Source organism: Salvia miltiorrhiza, unplaced genomic scaffold (genome assembly GCF_028751815.1).
Source record: "Salvia miltiorrhiza cultivar Shanhuang (shh) unplaced genomic scaffold, IMPLAD_Smil_shh original_scaffold_447, whole genome shotgun sequence".
Taxonomy (NCBI): Eukaryota; Viridiplantae; Streptophyta; class Magnoliopsida; order Lamiales; family Lamiaceae; genus Salvia; species Salvia miltiorrhiza.
This window is the reverse complement of record NW_026651550.1, coordinates 358,838-380,154: the sequence shown is the minus strand read 5'-3', so window position 1 is coordinate 380,154 and position 21,317 is coordinate 358,838. Positions and strand designations below refer to the sequence as shown.

At 37.0% G+C, this 21,317-nt stretch overlaps 4 protein-coding genes across 8 annotated transcripts; 1 reads left to right on the top strand and 3 right to left on the bottom strand.

The window, feature by feature from the left end:
• Positions 1–26: 26 nt before the first annotated feature.
• On the bottom strand, positions 27–1,502 carry LOC131004623 (UDP-glycosyltransferase 75C1-like). Its single transcript, XM_057931322.1, has one exon. The coding sequence runs from the start codon at positions 1,476–1,478 to the stop codon at positions 153–155; it is 1,326 nt and encodes a 441-aa protein (XP_057787305.1). The 5' UTR covers positions 1,479–1,502; the 3' UTR covers positions 27–152.
• Positions 1,503–2,895: 1,393 nt separating this feature from the next.
• Positions 2,896–3,669, bottom strand: LOC131004659 (uncharacterized). Its single transcript, XM_057931364.1, has one exon. The coding sequence runs from the start codon at positions 3,667–3,669 to the stop codon at positions 2,896–2,898; it is 774 nt and encodes a 257-aa protein (XP_057787347.1).
• A 2,211-nt stretch (positions 3,670–5,880) lies between these two features.
• LOC131004621 (lysine-specific demethylase JMJ29-like) lies at positions 5,881–17,978 on the top strand. Of its 5 annotated transcripts, none has more exons than XM_057931316.1 (13): positions 5,881–6,364; positions 6,459–6,571; positions 6,833–6,932; positions 7,014–7,167; positions 7,459–7,522; positions 7,602–8,349; positions 8,627–8,968; positions 9,366–9,677; positions 10,920–10,992; positions 11,086–11,171; positions 14,077–14,196; positions 14,473–14,591; positions 17,626–17,978. In XM_057931316.1, coding segments are annotated over exons 1-13 (2,430 nt in total). In that variant the 5' UTR covers positions 5,881–6,166; the 3' UTR covers positions 17,627–17,978. The 5 variants fall into 5 exon arrangements, with proteins under 5 accessions (XP_057787299.1, XP_057787298.1, XP_057787300.1 ...); XM_057931315.1 differs by lacking the exon at positions 17,626–17,978 and adding an exon at positions 15,219–15,639; XM_057931317.1 differs by lacking the exons at positions 14,473–14,591; positions 17,626–17,978 and adding an exon at positions 12,024–12,093 and having other exon boundaries at positions 5,897–6,364; positions 14,077–14,198.
• Positions 17,979–18,079: 101 nt separating this feature from the next.
• On the bottom strand, positions 18,080–20,646 carry LOC131004622 (uncharacterized). The gene is made up of 4 exons (XM_057931321.1): positions 19,684–20,646; positions 18,696–19,105; positions 18,436–18,505; positions 18,080–18,322 (listed from the first exon to the last, which is right to left on the bottom strand). Exons 1-4 carry the CDS (start codon positions 20,283–20,285, stop codon positions 18,259–18,261), a joined length of 1,146 nt encoding a protein of 381 aa, XP_057787304.1. The 5' UTR covers positions 20,286–20,646; the 3' UTR covers positions 18,080–18,258.
• Between the last annotated feature and the right edge of the window lie 671 nt (positions 20,647–21,317).

The following is a 21,317-nucleotide window of genomic DNA, read 5'->3' as shown; positions in this document are numbered from 1 at the left end:
GAACTCTTCAATTCCTGCACCAAAAATCACCTAATTGTATATATCAAATTTAATTAAAGCATAAAATAATCCAAGAATGTGAACAACTAAAATACATACATCATCGTGTTACATGAGTGTCTATTCAACTCCATCGATCCAAAACCTCTCGTTCAGAAACTCTCTATAACTTTTCTCAAATTATTGTAGCTAGACCCACCATCTTTGACAGCTTCCATGGCCATGCCTCTCAATATCCTTGCATTTTTTCTGATCTCTTTACCTCTTTCTCCCTCACCCATCACAACATCCAAACATTTCCCTAATTCTTCTCTTTTTATGACAACTTCTCCATTCGTCCTCGCTCTAACCCCATTTCTCCACACCTCTTCCACGAGCTTAGCATTCGTGGTCTGGTCAGAAAAATGTGGGCACCCGATCAACGGGACTCCACAGACCAGACCTTCCAGAGTTGAATTCCATCCACAATGCGTCACGAAACAACCTATGGACTTATGACTCAACACTTCCGTTTGCAAACACCATGCTACTATCATACCATCACAATTTTTCATTTCATCTTCAACCATCTTCTTCACCTCCTCCTCTTCATTATCTGATGATCTAACAACCCACAAAAATGGTCTTTTGCTCTGCACAAGTCCATGCAATATCTCAATCTTTTGCTCTTTATTCATCACCACCAAACTACCAAATGCAATGTACACAACCGATTTCTCCGGCTTCGAGTCTAGCCACCGAAGATAACTCTCCTCACTCAAGTCGCCACCAAATGAGTTGTTCGTCGAGATCAACGGCCCGATCGCGATGACATTTAGCTTGCTTTCCAACTCTTTGATCGCCTCTTGCTCTAGTTCTTGAAAGGTGTTTAGAAGAACAAGTGATTTTGGAAGGGTTTCGAGTTCTTGCATGTGCTCTATCAGCATAGGTCCCATGAAAGAATTCGTGGGGTTTTCAGGCAACACAAATGTTGGCAAATCACACGAAGAGAAAGTAGGCAAATCTTGTATGCTCACAGAAACTGATGACTCTCCATGGCCGCCGAAGAATCGACTATAGATGACGAAGGCGGCGGCGCACTGTATCACGAGAAAAGCGGATGGGACGTGCATGTCACGCGCCACCGCTGAAGCCCAAGGCATGAGGAGGCTGTAGACTAGGCAGGTCACCGGCCTGCCGTCGTTGAACGACTTCTGGAGGATCTTGGTGAGATTTTCGGAGCCACAGCGCCTCATGTTTGTCATGTAGGCCGTGGCGTCACCGGCGGGGACGTTCTCCTCGGAGAAGGAGGCGTAGGACAAGCCATGGGGGGCAGGGAGGCGATCTTGCACGCGTTTGAGGCCGGCAGCGGTGGTGGCGAACGTGACGGTGGCGCCGAGGGCGGCGAGGTTCTTAGCTAGCTGGAGAGTAGGGTTGATGTGGCCTTGGACCGGGAAGCATGTGATCAGATAATGATGCTGCTTCATTTGTGGTTCCATTTCTCTTGTTCTTGGATACTAGTTTTTCTCTGCACTATGCTGTATTTGACATTTATATAAATCATCTTTTTTGGTAAAATTTATGTTGCTTTACTAACTTGGCTTGGAATTGGACTACACTAATATTGCCGCCATTTATGACTATAGTCCAAGGGAAATGGACAGATTAAATCATAGAAATTACATCACAAGAGAAATAAAGAAATCTCGCATTGTGTATTTACAGCTTTCTTTCACGGTTATTCTATTGGAGTTTACTTTGCAGCTGATGAAACAACAATTTCTTTCGTTCTTTCGTGTGATGGGGGGGGGGGGGGGTTTCAGCTGATATGCTCTATATCTTAATTTCATTCTATTTTTCTATTTTCATTATCAAAATTTTAATTAATTTTCGTTTTTTTTTGTTTAAAATTACTGCTCCATTGTCCACCAAAATGTAATGTGCTTGGGGACACGTATTTTAATAAATTGTTGGCTGAAGTAGAAATTTTATTAAAAAAAAAAGGAAAAAAGATCCGTCTAGAGGCGAAAACAAAAACAGGCGAAAACACCTGCAAGAAACCACGGGTGACCAAAAAACAAACAAACCAAGACTATGAGAAAATATTTAGAGGGTCTTCCTCGTCCAAAGAATCTTCGTCATCCAACATATCTCCTCATCTTTTAGAAACCATAGCCGACATAGATCGAGATGCGTCGGAAAAAGAATGAATCACAAAAATTTGCAGAATCGCACTTCCAGCCTGAGCATATATTGCACTTTATTCAAGAACTCCATCGGCGACGAAGTGTCAAGAACTGCGCCTACGCGCTGCAAAACTGCACCAGCAGCACGGCCCGTTGCTTCTTGGGTTTTACTCATATCTGAAGACATACCATTCTTGATTATACGCCGGAACCGGTGCTTTATAGAGGAATTAGAAACCCTCCCAGTGTTGGTAACAATTTTAATAAATTGTTGGAGATATATATAACATGAATAAAGGGATTTGCCAAAACTAAATTAATTTAGTTGACAATTAATAAATAATTTTTTGATGGATTTTTAAAAAAAATATTGAGTATGAATGAGATTAAAAATATAACAATATGATGTATGTATACCGAAATGAAAACACCACAATTTTTATGGGACCAAAATAGCAAAAAGACCACAGTTTTTACAGACACAAAGAATATAATTTAGTTTAATTTTAAAATTATTAACCAGAGCTCATTGATTCAATTAGAATTTATAATTATTATTTTTTTAAAACAATTTGTTTAGTTAAAAATGAATTTTTTGAGTTTATTGCTCTCTTCATCCAATTATTTATATCATGTATTCTTTTTTGGACCGTCCATAATTAGAGCTTAATTAAAATTAAAATTGTTAATCAATTCATTTTTTTTTTGAGCCAACAAGAAGACAACTTCATTAAACAAGCGAAACAAAGTTCAACACAGAAGGTAGAACCTCAAAAGAAGAAACATTAATCAAAGAAGAAAGAGCAAACAAAGCTAATTTATCGGCAATGGAGTTTCCTTCTCTTGGCGTCCAACTGAAAGTAACCCTGCGGAACGAGCTTGTCAACTCAAAAATCTCTCTCAGCGTGTCTCCCAGATAAGATAAATCATTCTCATGTCGAGCAAGCTTCCAATAGAGTTGTTGGCAATCAGTTTCAGCAATCACATCCATCACGCCTTTCTCCCTGCAAAGTTTTAAACCTTCAAGCAAAGCTATCGCTTCTCCTTCGATCACAGTAAAAGCCCCTGCAGAAAAACCAAATCTGCATCCCAAGAGAGAACCATCACCCTGCTTCAGAACTGCTCCAACCCCAACGCCTCTCCCCACATTAAACGCCGCATTAGTGGCAACCTTGCAGACACCCTCCTCGTTGCACTCCAGCCGAGTAGAACTCGGCTTCTGTATTAAAGAACAAGTCGGTCTTATCCATTGAGCCCGAGTCGCAATACCAAGACACTCAACATGAGATAAGACTTTGTTTTGGAAAATGAGAAGATTTCTAGCATACCAGCAAACCCAAGCAATCGTCGCAAAAATAGCATGGACTTCATGTTGAGGGCAAGCTCTGATTTTCTCAAACCAATCAACAATCGAGCAATTCTCCCCCTGCTTCAATGGTTGCATACGAAGTGGTGAGACAGCCCAAAGAACACTCACCCAACCACAATCCCTGATAGCATGCATGCTCCATAGACTCCTCACACTCCCCGCATCTCGTGCACAAAATATCCACCTCCAAAGTTCTGGATCTCAATGCCTTTGTAGTAGGTAAAGCATTAGCATTAGAGCACTCCCAGCAGAAATCTCAAAATTATGCTCCTATATTCCTCCCTAAAGCTTCCCTATTTAATTTTAGGATTTCGATTTTATAAATGCATACACCAGATCTCCTATTTTCTACATAAAAACAATAATTATGTGTGGGCCCTACTAATTATAAGCTTAAAATAAATTTAGGGTGGGTGTAAATTTAAGATTGAATTTAGGTAGGTGTAAAAATTTTTGTGGGCCCCATATCCAATTTAGGGGATCTGCTGGATGCATTTTTTATCTCATTTTCAATTGTTTTAGCCTAAATTTAGAGTCAGTGATGCATTTAGGTGATCTGCTGGGATTGCTCTTAGCTAGGCATCTCCATAAAAACATTTTAACTTTAGGAATAACATCCAGATTCCAAATCCAATTCCACAATTCACAAAAGGGGCGCGAAGAAGAAGCCGAGTCACATCCTCATTTCATTATTACTCTCTCTCTCTCTCTCTCTCATTTTAATCAATTCATTATTACTCTCTCTCTCTCTCTCATTTGATTCTTTCCCTTCTAGTAGCTCCCCGCCTCATTTCTCACCACCACCATTACCTCCTTCTCTCCTCCTCCATCGATCATCCGCCGCTCCCTTTCGCTGCTGCTTTTTTTACCTCCTCAAACCCTGCACCGCCTTGACCCCCTACCTCTCCCTCTCGCCGCCATTTGTACCGAAAAGGCATAGATCATAAATAATGAAACGGGGGAAGAATTTTGTAGTTAAGGTATATTATCTTTTTTTATTTCATTTTTTGTAATAAATATTAATTAGAGTTTATGATATAATAATAATAATAATAATAATAATAATAATAATAATGGAGTATTATTTAATAGAAATAGGACCTCCTTTTTTTGTAATATACTCCCTCCGTCCCCCAAATAAGTTCATCTTTTTCCTTTTTGGGACGTCCCCCAAATAAGTTCCTCTTTCTTTCTTTCTATTTTTGGACAACTACCCCACCACTAATAATACTTTATTTATTCTTACTTTTCACTTTTTCACCACTCTCAATACTAATTATCACACTTTTTCACCTTTTCATCACTCCCAATACTAATTATAACATATTTTTCTCCACTATCAATACACTTTACCATTTTTCCTTAAAACCCGTGCCGTCCCCAAAGAGGAACTTATTTTGGGGACGGAGGAGTATAATTTACTTAATAAAAACATGACTTCTTCTATCAAATATTACATTTATTTGCAAAAAGAGAAATTAAAAAAAAAATTGCAAAACAAAACTGAAAAAAAAAAATTATAAAAAAAATTGCAAAAAAAACCGCAAAAGAAAAAAACTAAAAAAAGCAAAATGGAAATAGTGCTTTTAGTGGGTAGGGTGTCTATTCGATTTAAGCTAAAACCAAACCAAATCAAATTTATATTTGATTTTTGAAAAAATATTGAATTGAACCGAATTGCCTGAATAAATTGAACTGAAAAATCAAAATTTTTAGAATAAATATTGAACCGAACCAAATAATCGAAATTATCCAAAAAATCAAAAAATCAAAGAAAGAAAATGAGAGATAACAAAAAAAATAAAATAAAATTGTATTTAATATCAAAATATATATACTCCTATCTTTTTTTTAGAATTACAAGAGGGATCAAATAAGCAATCCGCACGTAGACGAGACTTCTACACCATACAAAGGTAGAAAAATAACCGCATACAGACGGAACTACTACCCACACAACACAAGTGAGAAAACTATCCGCACGCAAGTGTAACCATTACCCACATAAAAGTGAGAAAACAACTCACATAAAGGTGGGAAAACTATCGGCACGCAGACGAATTAAATCTAGTTCGAACTATATCTATTTATGCATATATATATATATATATATATATATATATATATATTATTAAATAAATATAATTCAGTTTTTAGTTATGTTCTGTTTTTAAGGAACTAAATCGATTTGAACTGATTCTTTCGATTATTCGGTTTTAGTTATTTTACAAAAATCTGGTTTTAGTTATTTTACAAAAATCAAATTATTTTGAAAAATCAAATCAAATCAAATCGAAAAATTAAATAAATCGAACTATATTTTAATATGGATCCCTTAGATTATTCGGTTTTAGTTGTTCCACTCACCCCTAGCAGGGAGAGTCGAACTAGAGTCTTTTTGTATAAGCTCATCGGAGGACCGCAGCAAACTGTGTTTTTATGATGAAAATAAATGTTAAATAAGTTTAAATGCCCAGGCTGGTCGGTCTCACGCAAGTAGGAGTACTATTTTCCATTTTCCAAATCCACACATAGGGCATTCGCACCCAAATATGGCGGGAAAAAGAAGAGGGAGATGATTCAGCCAAGGTAGAGATTGAAGGCCGTGGTCGAAGCATTTCAGGATAGGGCTATGGAGAAGATGGGAAGATTGAACACCACAGAAAGTGAAGATGAGGAGAAGCAGAATAATGGAATTTCACTTAAAGAGGATGAGGACACTAAGCAAAGAAGAGGGAGGTGGTTTAATCAAGGCATGACGGATGGCCAAGGAAAATTCCTAAAGCCATCTCAAACAAATACCAGAGTTGGACTGAAAAGGGATGAAAAGGTAGGAATAATTCGGAAGCTGATTTCTCTTCTGTTGTGATCAGTTATATATGATTATGCTTTGAGCAGTCATTGTATGCTAACTTGTTGTATAGGGATTTCTGCAATCAAATATGTGTCACCAGTGTCAGAGAAATGACAAAGGAGAGGTTGTCCGGTGCACTAAATGTAAGACGAAGCGGTATTGTCATCCATGTATGGCGACCTGGTATGCTAATCTTAATCTTCCTTACACAAGCATATGCCAACTAGCCCTAGCCAACCGCGTCATGACAAACCAGAGTTCATATATCATTCATTTTCGGTGTCAAAATTTGCTATTAAGCTCTATGAATATCAAATTGAAAAGCAAAGTGTCGCGTTATTTGCCAGACCATTTGGGGAAGATATACAGTAGAGTGTTTATCTTTGCTAGTAAGACTTATACTTGCATTCTACAATCTTCATTTGCCTTTGTTTCTGATGATAGGTACCCTGGCGTGTCAGCAGACGCTTTTGCAGAGGCTTGTCCTGTTTGTCAACTAAACTGCAATTGCATATCGTGTTTACGAATGGAAGCTCCTGTGGAAGTTTGTTTCTAACTTGCTGTCTGATGTTTTCTTCTTTTGTTCATTCTTTTGTTATGCTTCAAATGCAGTTTCTGCTTGTAGACTGCTATGAAGATTAAGGAGAAGTCCAGCTTCACAATGAGCAGAGACCAGAAGATTCAGCACTCCAAGTACATGATAAAACTTCTCCTGCCATGTATTGAACAGATTAACAAAGAACAAGTGATAGAGAGGGAACTCGAGGCTAAGATTCAAGGTTTCGTTTTTATATCTTTTTCTTCCTTGAAATGCGTCAAAAAATGCTGCAAAATTTTGTGGAATAAATGTTCCGTTTTCGTGAAGTATGTTGGACGCTGGTTATATGAGCACTTACAGATAATATTTATCTGATGCTCTTTTGGAAAACTGGTGAGTTTTGTAAATTATATTGACAGAATATGGTCAAATTTGATATTGCTTTATTACATGAGAGAGAAAGATAATTCTAGCTTGTAGTGGCTTCATACTAGATTTAATTGTACTTTTAACCTTTTATTGGATTTTGCAGGAGTATTGGTTTTAGACACTAAAATCATTGAAGCATCAATGGATGCAGATGAGAGCATTTATTGGTATGTTTGTTAAGAACTTCCAGGCACTATATAACTTTGGATAATTTCTAACGGCTTCAATTTGTACATGAGGATGCAGTAACAACTGTCGGACTTCTGTTGTTGACTACCACAGAAGCTGTCCTCGGTGTGGCTATGACCTTTGCCTTAACTGCTGTCGAGAACTTAGGGATGGGCACTTGCAGGGAGGTGAAAAAGGACCATCTTTTAGATATGTCAATTATGGGTATGATTATCTGCATGGTGGCAAGAAAAATTCAAACAATGTTGGCAATCAGTCTTTGACGATGGAAGATAAGTTGGAGGATAACTTGTACTCTCCATCACAATGGAAATCGAAGGGAAATGGTGTCATATCGTGCCCCCCTGAAACCAAGGGAGGTTGTGGTGAAGAACTTTTGGAATTGAAATGCTTGTTCCCAGATGAATATGTTTCAAAATTGCTTGTGGAAGCGAAAGAAATACTTGATGCAGACAAAATTGAATCTGTGGCCGAATGTCTTGAGAAAAGTTGTTCCTGTTCCAAATTATTGGATGGAGATGAAGCCATGATGAGCCCGAAGATACGGAAAGCGGCCTCTCGAGAAGAATCTAGTGACAATGCTTTATACTGTCCATCAGCTGTAGACATTGAGCATGGGAATCTAAAACATTTCCAGTGGCATTGGTCAAAGGGTGAGCCAGTAATAGTAAGTAATGTGCTTGAAACTACCCTTGGCTTGAGTTGGGAACCTATGGTTTTGTGGCGTGCCTTCCGACAGATTAAAAACCTTAAACGTGGTACATACCTCAATGTGACTGCTATTAATTGCCTCGATTGGCGTGAGGTATGTTTATGTCTGCTGCTGCAATTTAAAACATTTGGAACAATGTGAGCTGTTTGATATTAATGCAGTGTTTTGGTTTATAAACTATTACATTGACCAATATATGCCAGTTCCCTAGTCTAACTTGATTTTATTTCAGTTTCAGCATGCTATATAATTGCCAGATGAACCTTATCTATCTGTTTGGTATTCCCCAGCATTGCTTCTGAATGAGATGTAAACTTAATTTTCACGTGCTTTCTTCTGAGTTTTCTTCTTTATTATTGCTGACTTGTAGGTGGATGTGAATGCTCACCAATTTTTCAAAGGGTATTCAAATGCGTATTCTATTGCACAATTTGACAGAAATGGGTGGCCTCAAATACTAAAATTGAAAGACTGCCCTCCATCCACTTCATTTGAGCAGCTGGTTCCTCGCCATGGCTTTGAGTTTATCAGCTGCTTGCCGTTTAAAGTGTATACACACCCTCAAGATGGACACTTAAATCTTGTAACTAAGCTTCCTCCAGGGTCTATAAAACCTGATATGGGGCCAAAAACCTATATAGCTTATGGATTTAACGAAGAGCTGGGGCGTGGAGATTCTGTAACAAAGCTTCACTACAATATGTCTGATGTGGTTGGTATATGCTCACTTTTCTAATTTCAGTAGCTTGCATATCCAGATTATAGATTTGATCCTAGGCCTGTAGCTTATTCTCCTTTCTCCGTTTTACCTACTTGAGCGATGATATATCTGAGGAAATAGTTTTTTTATGTTTGCCTGCCACTCTTTGGATCATCTTTTCCTACTTGTCATTGACACTAAAGACTTGAATTAGTAAGTCATAAAATGCTATTAAGAGTTACAATGGTAGCAAAACAGATTATATACTTGGTGCTCAAAATAATTTAAATCATGCCAACTGCCAAGAAGTTTGTTATTATGTCATATACTTGATATTTGAATGGAACACCTGATTCCATATTTTGCTAAACTGTGGCCTACACATCTTATTCTATTTTATTCACATTAGGTTAATGTCTTGACACATGTGAAAGGAGTTACGGTTGACCCTTCGGACCTTCAGAGAATTAAAAAAGTCAAATTAAAGCATGCTGCCCAAGATCAAATTGAGATTTCTGGAGTTGTTCAGATGGATATTGGGGAACAAGTGAAAGCCTCAAAAGAGTCTGATCTTTCCAATATGAATATGGCTGACTTCGATGATGCGGAGAGTGGAGCTCTTTGGGACATTTTTAGGCAACAAGACGTTCCTAAGTTAGAGGAGTATCTCAAAAGGCACTTCAACGAGTTCAGGCATATCTATGGTAATCTGCTTCCGGAGGTAATTTCCATCTTCTGTCCTCATTTTATGTGATAAAAAAGTTGAGGTGATAAAAATAGTTATTTAAGTCATAAATGTGCTGATTTAGTTCTGTTTGATCTTACATGAGAAGTTTGATAATTCTAATCATATTTGTGGGGGCAATATAATTAGTTGATGTTACAAAAACGAAAGTCAAGTTTATTGATGCTGACTATAATTTTGGATGGATAAAAGAAGTCAATGCAGAAGATTATTGTCTTGACAATATTCTCTCCTTTCCTATGCACTGAGAAAAAAATATGTTGTAGCACCTTCTGATTGTTTTCAGGATACTGTTGTCTCTACCGTTAGAATGCCACAGTATTGAAGTGTCCCACATTGGATTGGAGATAGTGGCATGAGCCACTTTATATGGTGAGGCAACCCTCTCCCTTATAAGGTCTTTTAAGGGAGGAATGGGCCCAATATCCATTTCTAACATGGTATCAGAGCCAACCCAATCCAATGATGGGCCCCCCCAATATCGTTGTCAACAGATGGCGTTTGGGATAGTCCACGCTGCGCGTGCGGGGGGTGTATTGAAGTGTCCCACATTGGATTGGAGATAGTGGCATGAGCCACTTTATATGGTGAGGCAACCCTCTCCCTTATAAGGCTTTTTAAGGGAGGAATGGACCCAATATCCATTTCTAACATACAGCAGTGGTGATTTTAAATTTTTGTGTACCTTGTTACTGCTATTATACATCTAGTTCTCCACTTTATCCTATCTCTTGCCTTTTTATCCAATATTTCAAGTTTACTGGATGGAGGAATTTGTGCTTTCTGTTGTTTTCTGGCATTCAGTCTTAAGAACATCTGAATGGGATCTAAATCTGTTGTAATTGCTTGTATGAGATTCTTAATTCTGGAATAAGCAAGCCTATTGCAGTGTATTTTCGTGAATTTCATCGTAACTATGTGATCGTTTTTGTTTTACCAGTTGAATACTTTGGAAAATTGTTGCTGCATTGCTTGTCCAATTATGGCACTACAATTATGTTAAAAAGAGCTTGTTAATTATTGAGGTAGTAAGGTGAAACAATTGCATGTATATTACCAATTCCTAGTATTGTATTGTGATGATAGGTTTCTCTGTAAGAATTTAACCTAAGTTTGTTAGCTAAATGGGAAAGCAAAAAAGGCTTCTGCCAATTCATCTTTTATAAGAATCCTGTTAACCTCTACACAAAATTCAATGTGGTTGCCTCTTACTTACAGGTTATCCATCCAATTCATGACCAAACCATTTACTTGACTTTGGAGCACAAAAAACGACTTAAGGAGGAATATGGTTTGCCTTTTCTCTTTTTAATTATTTGCCTCTGTGTGTTAAATCACCTTAAAGTGGGGTTTTCTTGATGTGTTTTATTTGTGTGATTAATAGGAATTGAACCATGGACATTTGTTCAGAGGTTAGGCGATGCAGTCATTATACCAGCAGGCTGCCCTCATCAAGTTCGAAATTTGAAGGTACTGTAGTTATCTTCGGTGTATTATTTCTTCTGTTGTTTCTGTTTGGATGGTAGTTGAGAAGTCATTAAATCTGCCTCACTCATAAGAAGATAGTTGCAGGTCACAGAGTTTTTATAGGGCGGCTGAACTCATTGATGGAACCCGAGTGAGGAGTTCTCTACCTAGGATTTCATATAATATTTTAGATATTTCATACATATGAAATCACATAACCACCATAGAATAAATACAACAAAATCAAGGTAAAGCGGAATAGTCAAGTCCTAGCATGCTCTTAGAGATTGTTTACATAGCTTGATGTAGTATATGGTATTTGAATAACTTTAGCAGCTACCAATTCAACCTATAAATTTTCTAGCTTATTCCCTCGTATAGCTTGAATGTTGAATGGACAACAAACTGACAAGCCCAATGGCTGGAAGACGACGAGCATATAATCACAAGGATGGAAGAACTCAAAAAAGACGAGCACAAAATCACATGAATGAAAGAACTAAAAAAAGCCTAGCACTATGTGGTGTGGTGGTGAATTTTGCTTCCTCTTGGTGTACTGATTTATGTGCTCCTCTCCTATTCCCTATTTATATGTGATGATGGGCTAAGCATAGAGATTCCTAGGAGGATTAGGATTAGGATTAGATAAACTTGAATTTTCTTAAGTTAAATTTAACTTAAAATAAAGTCTATCAATATTAATTCATGTAATTAACGAATCAATATTGCACTATCTATCAATATGATTCATTTTTATTTAATTATTACTCGTGTTATAGTGCATCTCCATTAATTAATTTATTATCCAAGAGTATAATTGCTCTAAATAATTATTGTACCTTAAATTAATTACAGTTGGCCGGGTTTCTAGTACAATAAACTTTATGAACACCTCAAGGGGACCTCATCAACTCTACGCATTGAGGTACAATTTTATATAATAATATAATAGCACTTCTCGATACTAAATTATCACTGCATAAAATATCGAGAATATTGGATTACAATAATTCTCACCAAAGCAGTACATAATAGTACTAATAAAGCTCGTATGCACAATTTTATTAGTATAAATTAAGAAATAGTAACAATTTTTCGATATCTTGTTTTTAATACTAGCAGCCATTTAGAATTTATCTCATTGTGAATTCAGTTTCAATGCTAGAACTACACAAGTATCTATAATTATTTAAGATAAATTAAATTCACAACTTACATACTTTAGTCATTACCAATACATTGTCCAGATTTATTTAGATTGTGAACTTACTTTATTCATTGTGCTCTTTTGTGATCATCGATCACCACATGATTTTAAATATAGAATCCTGAACACAATGCAATATAATTTCATTATAGGGTGGCTGAACACACATGAATTAAATAAGCTTTTTACAAGTATGCAAGCATCTATAGTTGCTTTGCAATATACAAACCCTAACAATATGTCAGGGGTGGATCCAAGATTTCATTATAGGCTGAACTCATTGAATTACAGATGTTGCAAGTACTTGTATGGGCGACCCTGAGTCAAATTTTTTTGGGTAGTCCTTACCGTTTGTTTTTTTTTTTTTTTGGGTGTCAAGTAAAATTTTAATGTCTTAAGATTAGAACTTAAGTCACTTAATATAATAAATAATTGTTTTCTTTCTATTGATTCAATAACAGATACATTGAAAGCACAAAAAGAGCTACCTGTATGCGTTTTTTTTCTAATTGTTTCATCTTCAATATCATAAACATTATTTTATTTTTACTTGGGGGAGTTGGGGAAGGGGAGCAGTGGGGTTTGAACCCGGGACCTCACTATTCACACACAGAAGGTCGCACCGCCTGGTATCCCCTTGGGGACATATCATAAACATTATTAATAGTTCATAATTTTACTTTAATTATAGGATTGGCTCAAACCTTAAAAATAAATTAAGAAAGCATAAGGGAATAAAAATAACACAAATTTAACAATCTAATGTAACAAACCACTATAAAATACTAAGCAATTAGCATGGATTCTACGATTTTTAAAACAATGTATTATGTTATGTCTCTCATAATATTTCTTATATACATATACTATTTATATTTTTTTTAACTCAAAATTTGGGACGGGGCTTCAGCTCCCCTGGATCCGCCACTGCAATATGTGCAATTCGAGAAATTGTAGCTGTTTCAATTATCTTTGCTGTTGTATGCACATGTTCAGTTGATGAAGCAGCGGAGTGTTGAAAGTATGATTTCTGTATTAATTTTTGTTGCCTTGCTTCTACTTGTCATTACATTTTTTACTCATTTACAGATTATCAAAAACTTGTCCATTGAGCCCTCAAAAAAAAAAAAAAAACTTGTCCATTGAGTTAACAGTTGATATTCTTCCTTCAGTGCAAGACCAGCTTTCATGAATTCTAGCACCTTGCCTCCTAAAACTGCTAGTTTTCAATCTACTTCCTCTTACCTGCTAACCAACCACCACCATCCCGTACACCAATCTGTTTAAATTTTCAGATTAACTTCTCCTATGTTTTGTGATTTTGACTATTGTTCAGTGGCCAGGCATATTGATTGCTGTTGGTAAAAACACGTGTTTTGTTTGGCCAATACTTCTTATTATAATTTCTTGTTATTATCGTAGCTCCCATATGTTTCTTTTCTTTTTCCTTTATTTTTTATGATGTTGTCTAGGTTGGAGATTGGCTATATTGTCGCACATCTTGACTCTGGTGTTCGTAAAACTCGTTAAACTTTAGTTTTAGAGTCAGTTGAAACACTAGTTGTGTTTGTACACTTTTAATCTTACAACATTTAGACTATGTTATGATGCTTTCTTATATAAATATAATGTCGTACATAGGATTATCCAGTGTATTTCTTTCCTGAAATGAGTTATGTTTCATGTTTTTATCATCTGCAGAACTGCACTAAAGTCGCACTTCATTTTGTATCACCTGAAAATATTCTTTCGTGCTTCCAACTGACTGAAGAGTTTCGTCTGCTGCCCTTGAATCATAGGGCTAAGGAAGACAAGCTTGAGGTTTGATCTTTCTTTTATTTCTAGAATTTGTTTTACCTACCTGTTTCGGGTTATCCCATTTGGGATGTCACTACGTGCAAACTATAATTTGTATACACATACTTCTGCTGCATGATAAATTTATGAAGCAATAGCATCTCGCACTCTTGGTAAATTCACTGTGCGAGTATGTCGTGATCAGAGTTGTTTTTCTGTGTATAGTATTTGATTTTCAAGATATTGATTTGAATTTAATCTTCATCTGATGACTTCTTTCATTGACATCTCCTTGGGCAGGTGAGGAAAATGTCGATTCATGCAATGAGGAGAGCTGTGAATGATGCAAAGGGGGTCGAGCCATCACAGCCCAGAAAGGGAGTCAAGTTGGGTAAACGTTGGTGTCCCAAACAAAAGTGGTAATAGTTTCTTCCTTCACCATGTTTATCTTTTCTATTTCAATTTCAAAGAATTTTTGGACCCGCTTAGAAGCGATTCTTGGAAGAGGCTTTGCTTTGTTTCTAGTGTAGTCCAATCACAGTTAGAAGTTAAGTAGTTTAGTCCTGTCCGGTCACTAAATTTTAAGAAAAAAGTTTTCAAGAAGCTCAGGTGGCTTCCCCTTGCAAACTTGAGCCATAGTTCTTCGTCAGGATTTGTTGCCGCCGTCACCGGGGTTCTGAAATTTCGGCGATGCCACGTCTCACATCTCTCTTCCCTCTCTATACTCGAAACAGATTCACACGTCCAAATAAAACAGAAATCGAGCCCTAGCCTCTCCCGTCACAGCCTTCTCCTTTGTCCTCTCTAAAAACCGCCGCCGCCTCTAGAATCGGCGAGGCGTTCCTTGCTTGCCTCTTTGCTCCTTTTTCACTACTTGAACTAGCAATCACCTCGTAATTCCATCACACTTCTCCACAAAATTTAAGCAAATCCAAGGAATTGGTGATTAAAGTTAGAGAAGTTTTTTTTTTTTTTTTTTTTCCTCCAATTTCTTATCCCCAAATTCGAGCAGATGATTGAAACTTTCCAATTTTACTACTGAATAGGAAATTGAGCTCTCGGAAAGTGAATTTAAGGTGCCATTGATAAGGAGAGAGCTAGCTGCCCGAGAAAAGGAAGTGAAAATGGGGGATAAGAAGGTTGAAGAAACTGATGGAGAAGTTGAACTTCATGAGTTCTTAAGGGTTCTTCTTCTCTGTCTTCTCTCCATAATTTGCAGGACGCATACCATTTTCCTCCATGGTCTATGCTAATGAAGATGATATACGAAGTGACGTTGTTTAGAATTAGGTGTTGTTTTTTTTTTCAACATTCACGTATACAAGCTATGCTGGATATCTGGCAGTCCACGTCAATTTCCGAGAGCCCAAAAATTTTAATAGGACACAAAAAAATATTTTTTTGGTAGGTTGGGTATCATTTTGGTATTATCGTTAAGTTGGGATATTTTTGAGAATTCGCTAAAACGATGAGATTGACAGTGTCATTTACCTTTTTATAGAAATCACTAAAAGTTAATTTTTTTTAAGAGAAAACGAAAATTAAGAATATTTTATGAAAATTGCTGAAAACTAGTAATACAAAACACTATTTTTTTGAGTAAAATTTTGAAGTAGCCAAAATGAAGCATAAAACACAATTTATGGCCGCACATTGAAAAAACACAAAATTTGGCCATTTTTATTGATTTGGACGTAGGATCAGGCACGCGGGTCGCGTGCCGGGTCAGGTTAGGAATAGTGCCATAAGTGCCAAGATTTTACTTTGGTTTTATTTTAGATTTCTGTTGGCATTTATGGCACTATTAGTGCCATAAATGCCAATGGAAATCCAAAATAAAACCAAGTAAAATAATCATTTTGGGCACTTATAGCACTAATAGTGCCATAAGTGTCATACGTGCAGCACAAATACAGAAACAACATCATTTAAACCATAAATGGATAATCTAAACCCTAAATGGATCATCTAAACCTCAAATGGATAATTTAAACCCTAAATGAAATATCTAAACCCTAGGGGGAAGTGTGCACTTATGGCACTTATGGTACTATTAGTGCCATAAGTGCCATACGTGCAGCACACACATCAGATCAGATCTGCCATGGCTGAAATCAAAGGAGGCGGAGATCAAATCTGCCGATGGAGGAGGCGGCGCAACGATCAGATCAGATCCACCGCCGCCGCGCGCTGGAGAGAGAGAGGGAGATGAGAAAGAGAGAGGAGAGAGCGGCAGCCGCTGGAGAGAGAGAGAGTGAGGATCTCCTCCACCACTGCCGCGAGAGCTCCGACGAATTCTCCAAGCTTGGCGCCGCTGCCGCGCAGCCGCTGGAGAGAGAGAGAGAGAGGGAGATGAGAAAGATAGAGGAGCCGTTGGAGCAGAGAGAAGGAGATGAGAAAGAGAGAGGAGCCGCTGGAGAGAGAGAGAGAGGGAGATGAGAAAGAGAGAGGAGAGAGTGAGAATGGTAGAATAGTCATGACATACAAAAAATGGCCAAAATTTATGTTTTTTCAAATGGTGGACAAAATTTGATGTTGTATGTTGAATAGGGTCATTCGGCCCTATTGTTTCATTTTTTTTTTTTTTTTGAGGAAGTAACACAAAACACTGTTGACCCTTAAAATAGTGTGGACAATTCTAGGTGAAACATTGCCTTTAATGTTTTAGTTATACTTTTTTTCTTAACTCATGTAAACATGAATTCTAGACACCATTGTATTTGGCCTTCTAGCTTCAATTGTGTGGTATAAGCTGGGAGAAAAGTGTAGATTGTTGGAATATTGAGTTGATAGGCAAAAGTTATAGTACATCGAGAAGGCATTTAGTTTGATAAAATGTACTCCCTCCGTTCTATTTGTATTGGCCCTTTTACACTCTCACTGAAGAGGCCAATACAAATGGGACGGAGGGAGTATGATTGAGTATAATTTTATCTTTAAGGGTGTGTTTACTTTGATAAAAAAAAGTATATTTTCCATCATTTTCACATGTTTTCTATGATGGATAATTTTCTCCGGTCAGGCTGTAAAATTTATTCGGGCAGTCTCTTTTCACTCATTTTCTCACAAATGTTGGATAATATTATCCTATTGGGAGGGTGTGAAAATATTTTCCAACATTTCAATTTTTTATCCATCTATTTCTAACAAAGTAAACACATGATAAAAAAGGAGAAAAAGATAATATTATTTCACATTTTCTTATCCATCATTTTCAAATAAAATTTTTACTACCAAAGTAAAAGCACCCTAAGAATATAATTTTTTCCAATCCCATCTTTTCAATGTGATAAGAATCAAACAAATTACCTTAAATGATAGAAATAATCAAAAGTCTTGGGATATTTTAAAATTTCAATCTATCTAAATAAGCAAGATATTAGCTTTATTATTTTTATCTATAAAAGTTAATCCTTTAAAGTACACGTCCACTAATGTAATCATCTTTGTTAGAAATCTAGGGCTTGCCACATCTGGCCTCTACCGGAAGGATGATGGGACCGACGCTACTCGGCCAACTAAGAGAACACACGTCGGTCTCCAACAACTCCTCACCAAGATGAAATGAAGATCAATGAGACTCATGGACACAAACTCCATTGTCTAGGTTGAATCTCTAAATGTATTGCTTTGCAATGCAGTTAGAAAATGTTGTTTGATGAAAGTGGAGTCATTAAGATGACAGAATTTGGCCTTGGGATCAATGGCGGGAATGTTCTTATTACTATAAACTCACAATTTGATATTAGTGGACATGAGAAAACATGCATCTATGAAATACATGAAGCATTTGTTTTATGTAGAAATGATGCGATTATGGAGCTCTAATCATGTCTCCCCAGCCCACAAGGATATGGACCTCCAGTGCTTCTGCAACATATTATATTTATATTTTGCAATGTACCCAGATATCAACACACTAATATTTCCCATTGCATATATAAATAGATCAAGACTGCAAGCGACCTTATTGTTTCTCATGCCAAATTCTCAAATATTTCAGTGTACATCTCACTTAAACCTATGTTACCTAACAAGCAACCTTGTTTTACCATACCACCAGCTCATTTGTTTCTCCACAAATGCTCATTGCAACCGAAACTTGGGTCGTACCATGATCACCCCAGGTCTAGTCTCATCCAAATTATACCTGCACAGAGTTTACTAATTTTTAAATACCACGACATTTTGTTCCACTGTACTATCTTCATTCAAAAATTTCCTGTCGAAAGTTTTGCTCTGAATGTAACAAGGAAATCTCACCCATTTTCACTAAGAAAGTTTCTGATAGCTGATGGGAGTGCAGCTGATCCCCGACTATGATTACCCTTTCCTGCGAGAGATGCAATATAAGACTGTGTTAGATCAGATTCCTTATTTGCTAACCTACATACAGGAAAGAAGTGAGTGCCAATATCTAAAGTTGCAAAGGGTTCTAAGTAGTTTTCAACACCAAGTGCACACAACTCAGAATCAACCTTCTTCCAACGGATTCTCTATTTTCTGGAAAGATATGCACGTACCAGTTATGACTTGTAATAATGTAATCCTCTGCCTAGAAGTTGGGTGCTGTCTCCCAAACTTCTCCATCTCAATCTGACCAGAAGATTGCACAGATGCAGCAACAGACATGCCGGATTCCTTTAGCATTCCTTGCTGTGCTGCTAAACGGTTTTGTGAAACTAGGGATTCGACACTCATTAAACGTTCATGCAACGCTTCAACTGCTTCTGCTGCATGAAGACCATGTAAATCTAATGTCCATAGATCATTTTTACAATTCCTCACATCCAGAATTTCTTTGGCTGCCTCAGCATTGAGCCTCTCAGCAGCAGCCCATTCCTGTTGAGCTTTAAGCGAGAAATGACGTGCGGCTGCATGGTCACCCCTTATGTATGCATCATTAGCGGACTTGGAATGACGAGACGCTGATCTGATCGTATAAGATGGAACAAATAAAATCGCAACAAAAGATTATTGAAAATTCCTGATTGGGAGTGAGCAGTTGATAGTGGAGAACAGGGATCTTTTTTTTTTTTCCAAGTAATAACTTGGGCAAAAATTCACGGGCAGACATTTTATACCGCCACATCAAGAATTCTGCATCAATGGATTTGAATAAACTCGATCAACTTAGAGGCACATAATTCTGGTTTTACACGTCTCAAAGGGTTAATATGAAAGGAAAAATTCAGAAAAAGCATTTTTTTCTTAGCATCTGATGGGTCATTCTGATGGAACTGAGTTAGGACTATATATTAACAAGCTAAGAAAAAAGTATACAACTAAACAAATCGATACTTATCAACTTCAGATGGAAATGGCACGACTGAATCAGAACTCAAAAGACAATAACAAATATAAAGAGCAATGACAATATAGTGCCTGCTCTTTGAACTGAAGAGTATCACAGCAGCACACACTAAACATATGATAAGAAAAGCAAAAGGCCATAATCTTTATTCACAAGCTATGAGACTGTGATCTTAATCAGCATAAATGATGCAATACCTCATCATCCTTATTGCATCCTTGCGGTAAATTAGATAGACATCATCCTCTCCCCACTCAGGCTCGGGTTCAATGGGTAAAGACTTGATGGCCTCCAGTAATTGTAATGAAGATTCCTCATCCATGGGTTGTTTGTGATTGTCATTGGACGAGAAAGAAGCATCTGGGATGTCAAAATTAGTGCAACTTGACCCGACTTTATGTTCAGTGGTGAGCATTGCTTCTAGTAAAGACAAAGCCTCATCAACATTGTTGTTTACACCAGCCAAGACATCCTGAATCAAGCTTTCATCTGCCCAAGGATGAACATCTTTAAGCTTTCCATAAGCCTTAACGGTGCCAACAGACTCAGCTGTACAAGTCTTTTTATTTTTCAAACAAGGAAAATCAATTGAAGGGGCAAGTAGGGATGAAAAGGGCTTGTCTGAAAAAAGGGATTGGTTTTTTGTTAACAAGGTTTGGGGCGCAGGTAGGGGTGATAAGGAGGGATAAGGATTGGAATCATCACCTTGAGCTTGCTGCTTCCTTCTTTGCTCAAGGTCAAAAGCGGTCCAACCAGAGATGCTATGAGCTTTAGCCCTGTGGCCACTACCACTGCTCATCTTTCAGAGCCACAGAGCGCCCAGAATAGGAATAGATTTGAAACAAATGATAAAGGAAGAAAGGGAAGCGTTTCGTGGATTGCTTGTTACCTATTAGGGATCGGTTAGAGGAGATTGACGTATCCTGAGAGAGAGGGCGTGAATTGAAATGATATAATTAGAGTTGGAGGATGATGTGAAGATAGGGGCGGCGGCGAAGTTGAAATCCGACTTGAAATCCATAAAATCCGACGAATCGAAAGCTTAAGTTTTCCTCCGGAGACGCAGGCCGGCGGATGAGAGAGAGAAGATAGAGATTCGCCTTTTTCCTCCTTCCCTTTGTTGAATGGTCGCAGTAAGTATGATTATGATTTATGGGCCCCACTCATACGTAACCCAAAGTTAGTTGTCCGTTTGTACCCCAAATTTCCATTAATTGCAAAATTATACTAATCAAACATTTTTCTAAAGCTGCCTATCTGGTTTTGACAAATAAAATCATCAATTATTTTGAAATTATTTGAAATTATATTTTAACGTGATTTTTGAAATGTAGCGAATTAAATTATTATATTTTTAATTTTAATTTTTGTAATTTTATTATTTAATTTTTTTTTCGATCGTCGTTAAAATCGTTAATTGGTTGTTCGAAGTCGGACTATAACCGTCGATTTTGATTCAAAAAATCGTGAACCGTATAACCTGTCATTCGATTCATTCGATTCGGTTTCAAATTTTTGAAATCGTGAATTGACGGTTTCGGGCCGATTCAAAATAAAAATGAAGCCGCAGACACTTTTACCTTGGACCTCTTCACTTTCATTATATCCTTGTACAATTTTTTGATTTTCATATGTCCTTATACTTTTGTTGTGATGAGTTTAAACCAATTTATTGTGAACGAATAATTAAATTTTGGTGGAATATGAAAATCTAATCTACAAATAATAGGGACTCAGATAGTTCAAGATTTTAAAAAATATTTTTGATAATTTAGATTATAAACTTATAATTGATAGTATGAAAATAATTTGAGAATAGTATTTACCCTCA

Excerpts from the sequence above, each read along its gene's own strand:
- LOC131004621 (XM_057931315.1), top strand. The coding sequence starts at position 6,167 with ATGGAGAAGATGGGAAGATTGAACACCACAGAAAGTGAAGATGAGGAG. Across the intron at positions 7,523-7,601 it reads GCAGATGAGAGCATTTATTG|TAACAACTGTCGGACTTCTG; the intron begins GTATGTTTGTTA and ends ATGAGGATGCAG. Across the intron at positions 14,592-15,218 it reads TGGTGTCCCAAACAAAAGTG|GAAATTGAGCTCTCGGAAAG; the intron begins GTAATAGTTTCT and ends ACTACTGAATAG.
- LOC131004623 (XM_057931322.1), bottom strand. The coding sequence starts at position 1,478 with ATGGAACCACAAATGAAGCAGCATCATTATCTGATCACATGCTTCCCG.
- LOC131004622 (XM_057931321.1), bottom strand. The coding sequence starts at position 20,285 with ATGAGCAGTGGTAGTGGCCACAGGGCTAAAGCTCATAGCATCTCTGGT. Across the intron at positions 19,106-19,683 it reads GATGCAATAAGGATGATGAG|ATCAGCGTCTCGTCATTCCA; the intron begins GTATTGCATCAT and ends TTATACGATCAG. Across the intron at positions 18,323-18,435 it reads AACTTTCTTAGTGAAAATGG|GTATAATTTGGATGAGACTA; the intron begins GTGAGATTTCCT and ends AACTCTGTGCAG.
- LOC131004659 (XM_057931364.1), bottom strand. The coding sequence starts at position 3,669 with ATGCATGCTATCAGGGATTGTGGTTGGGTGAGTGTTCTTTGGGCTGTC.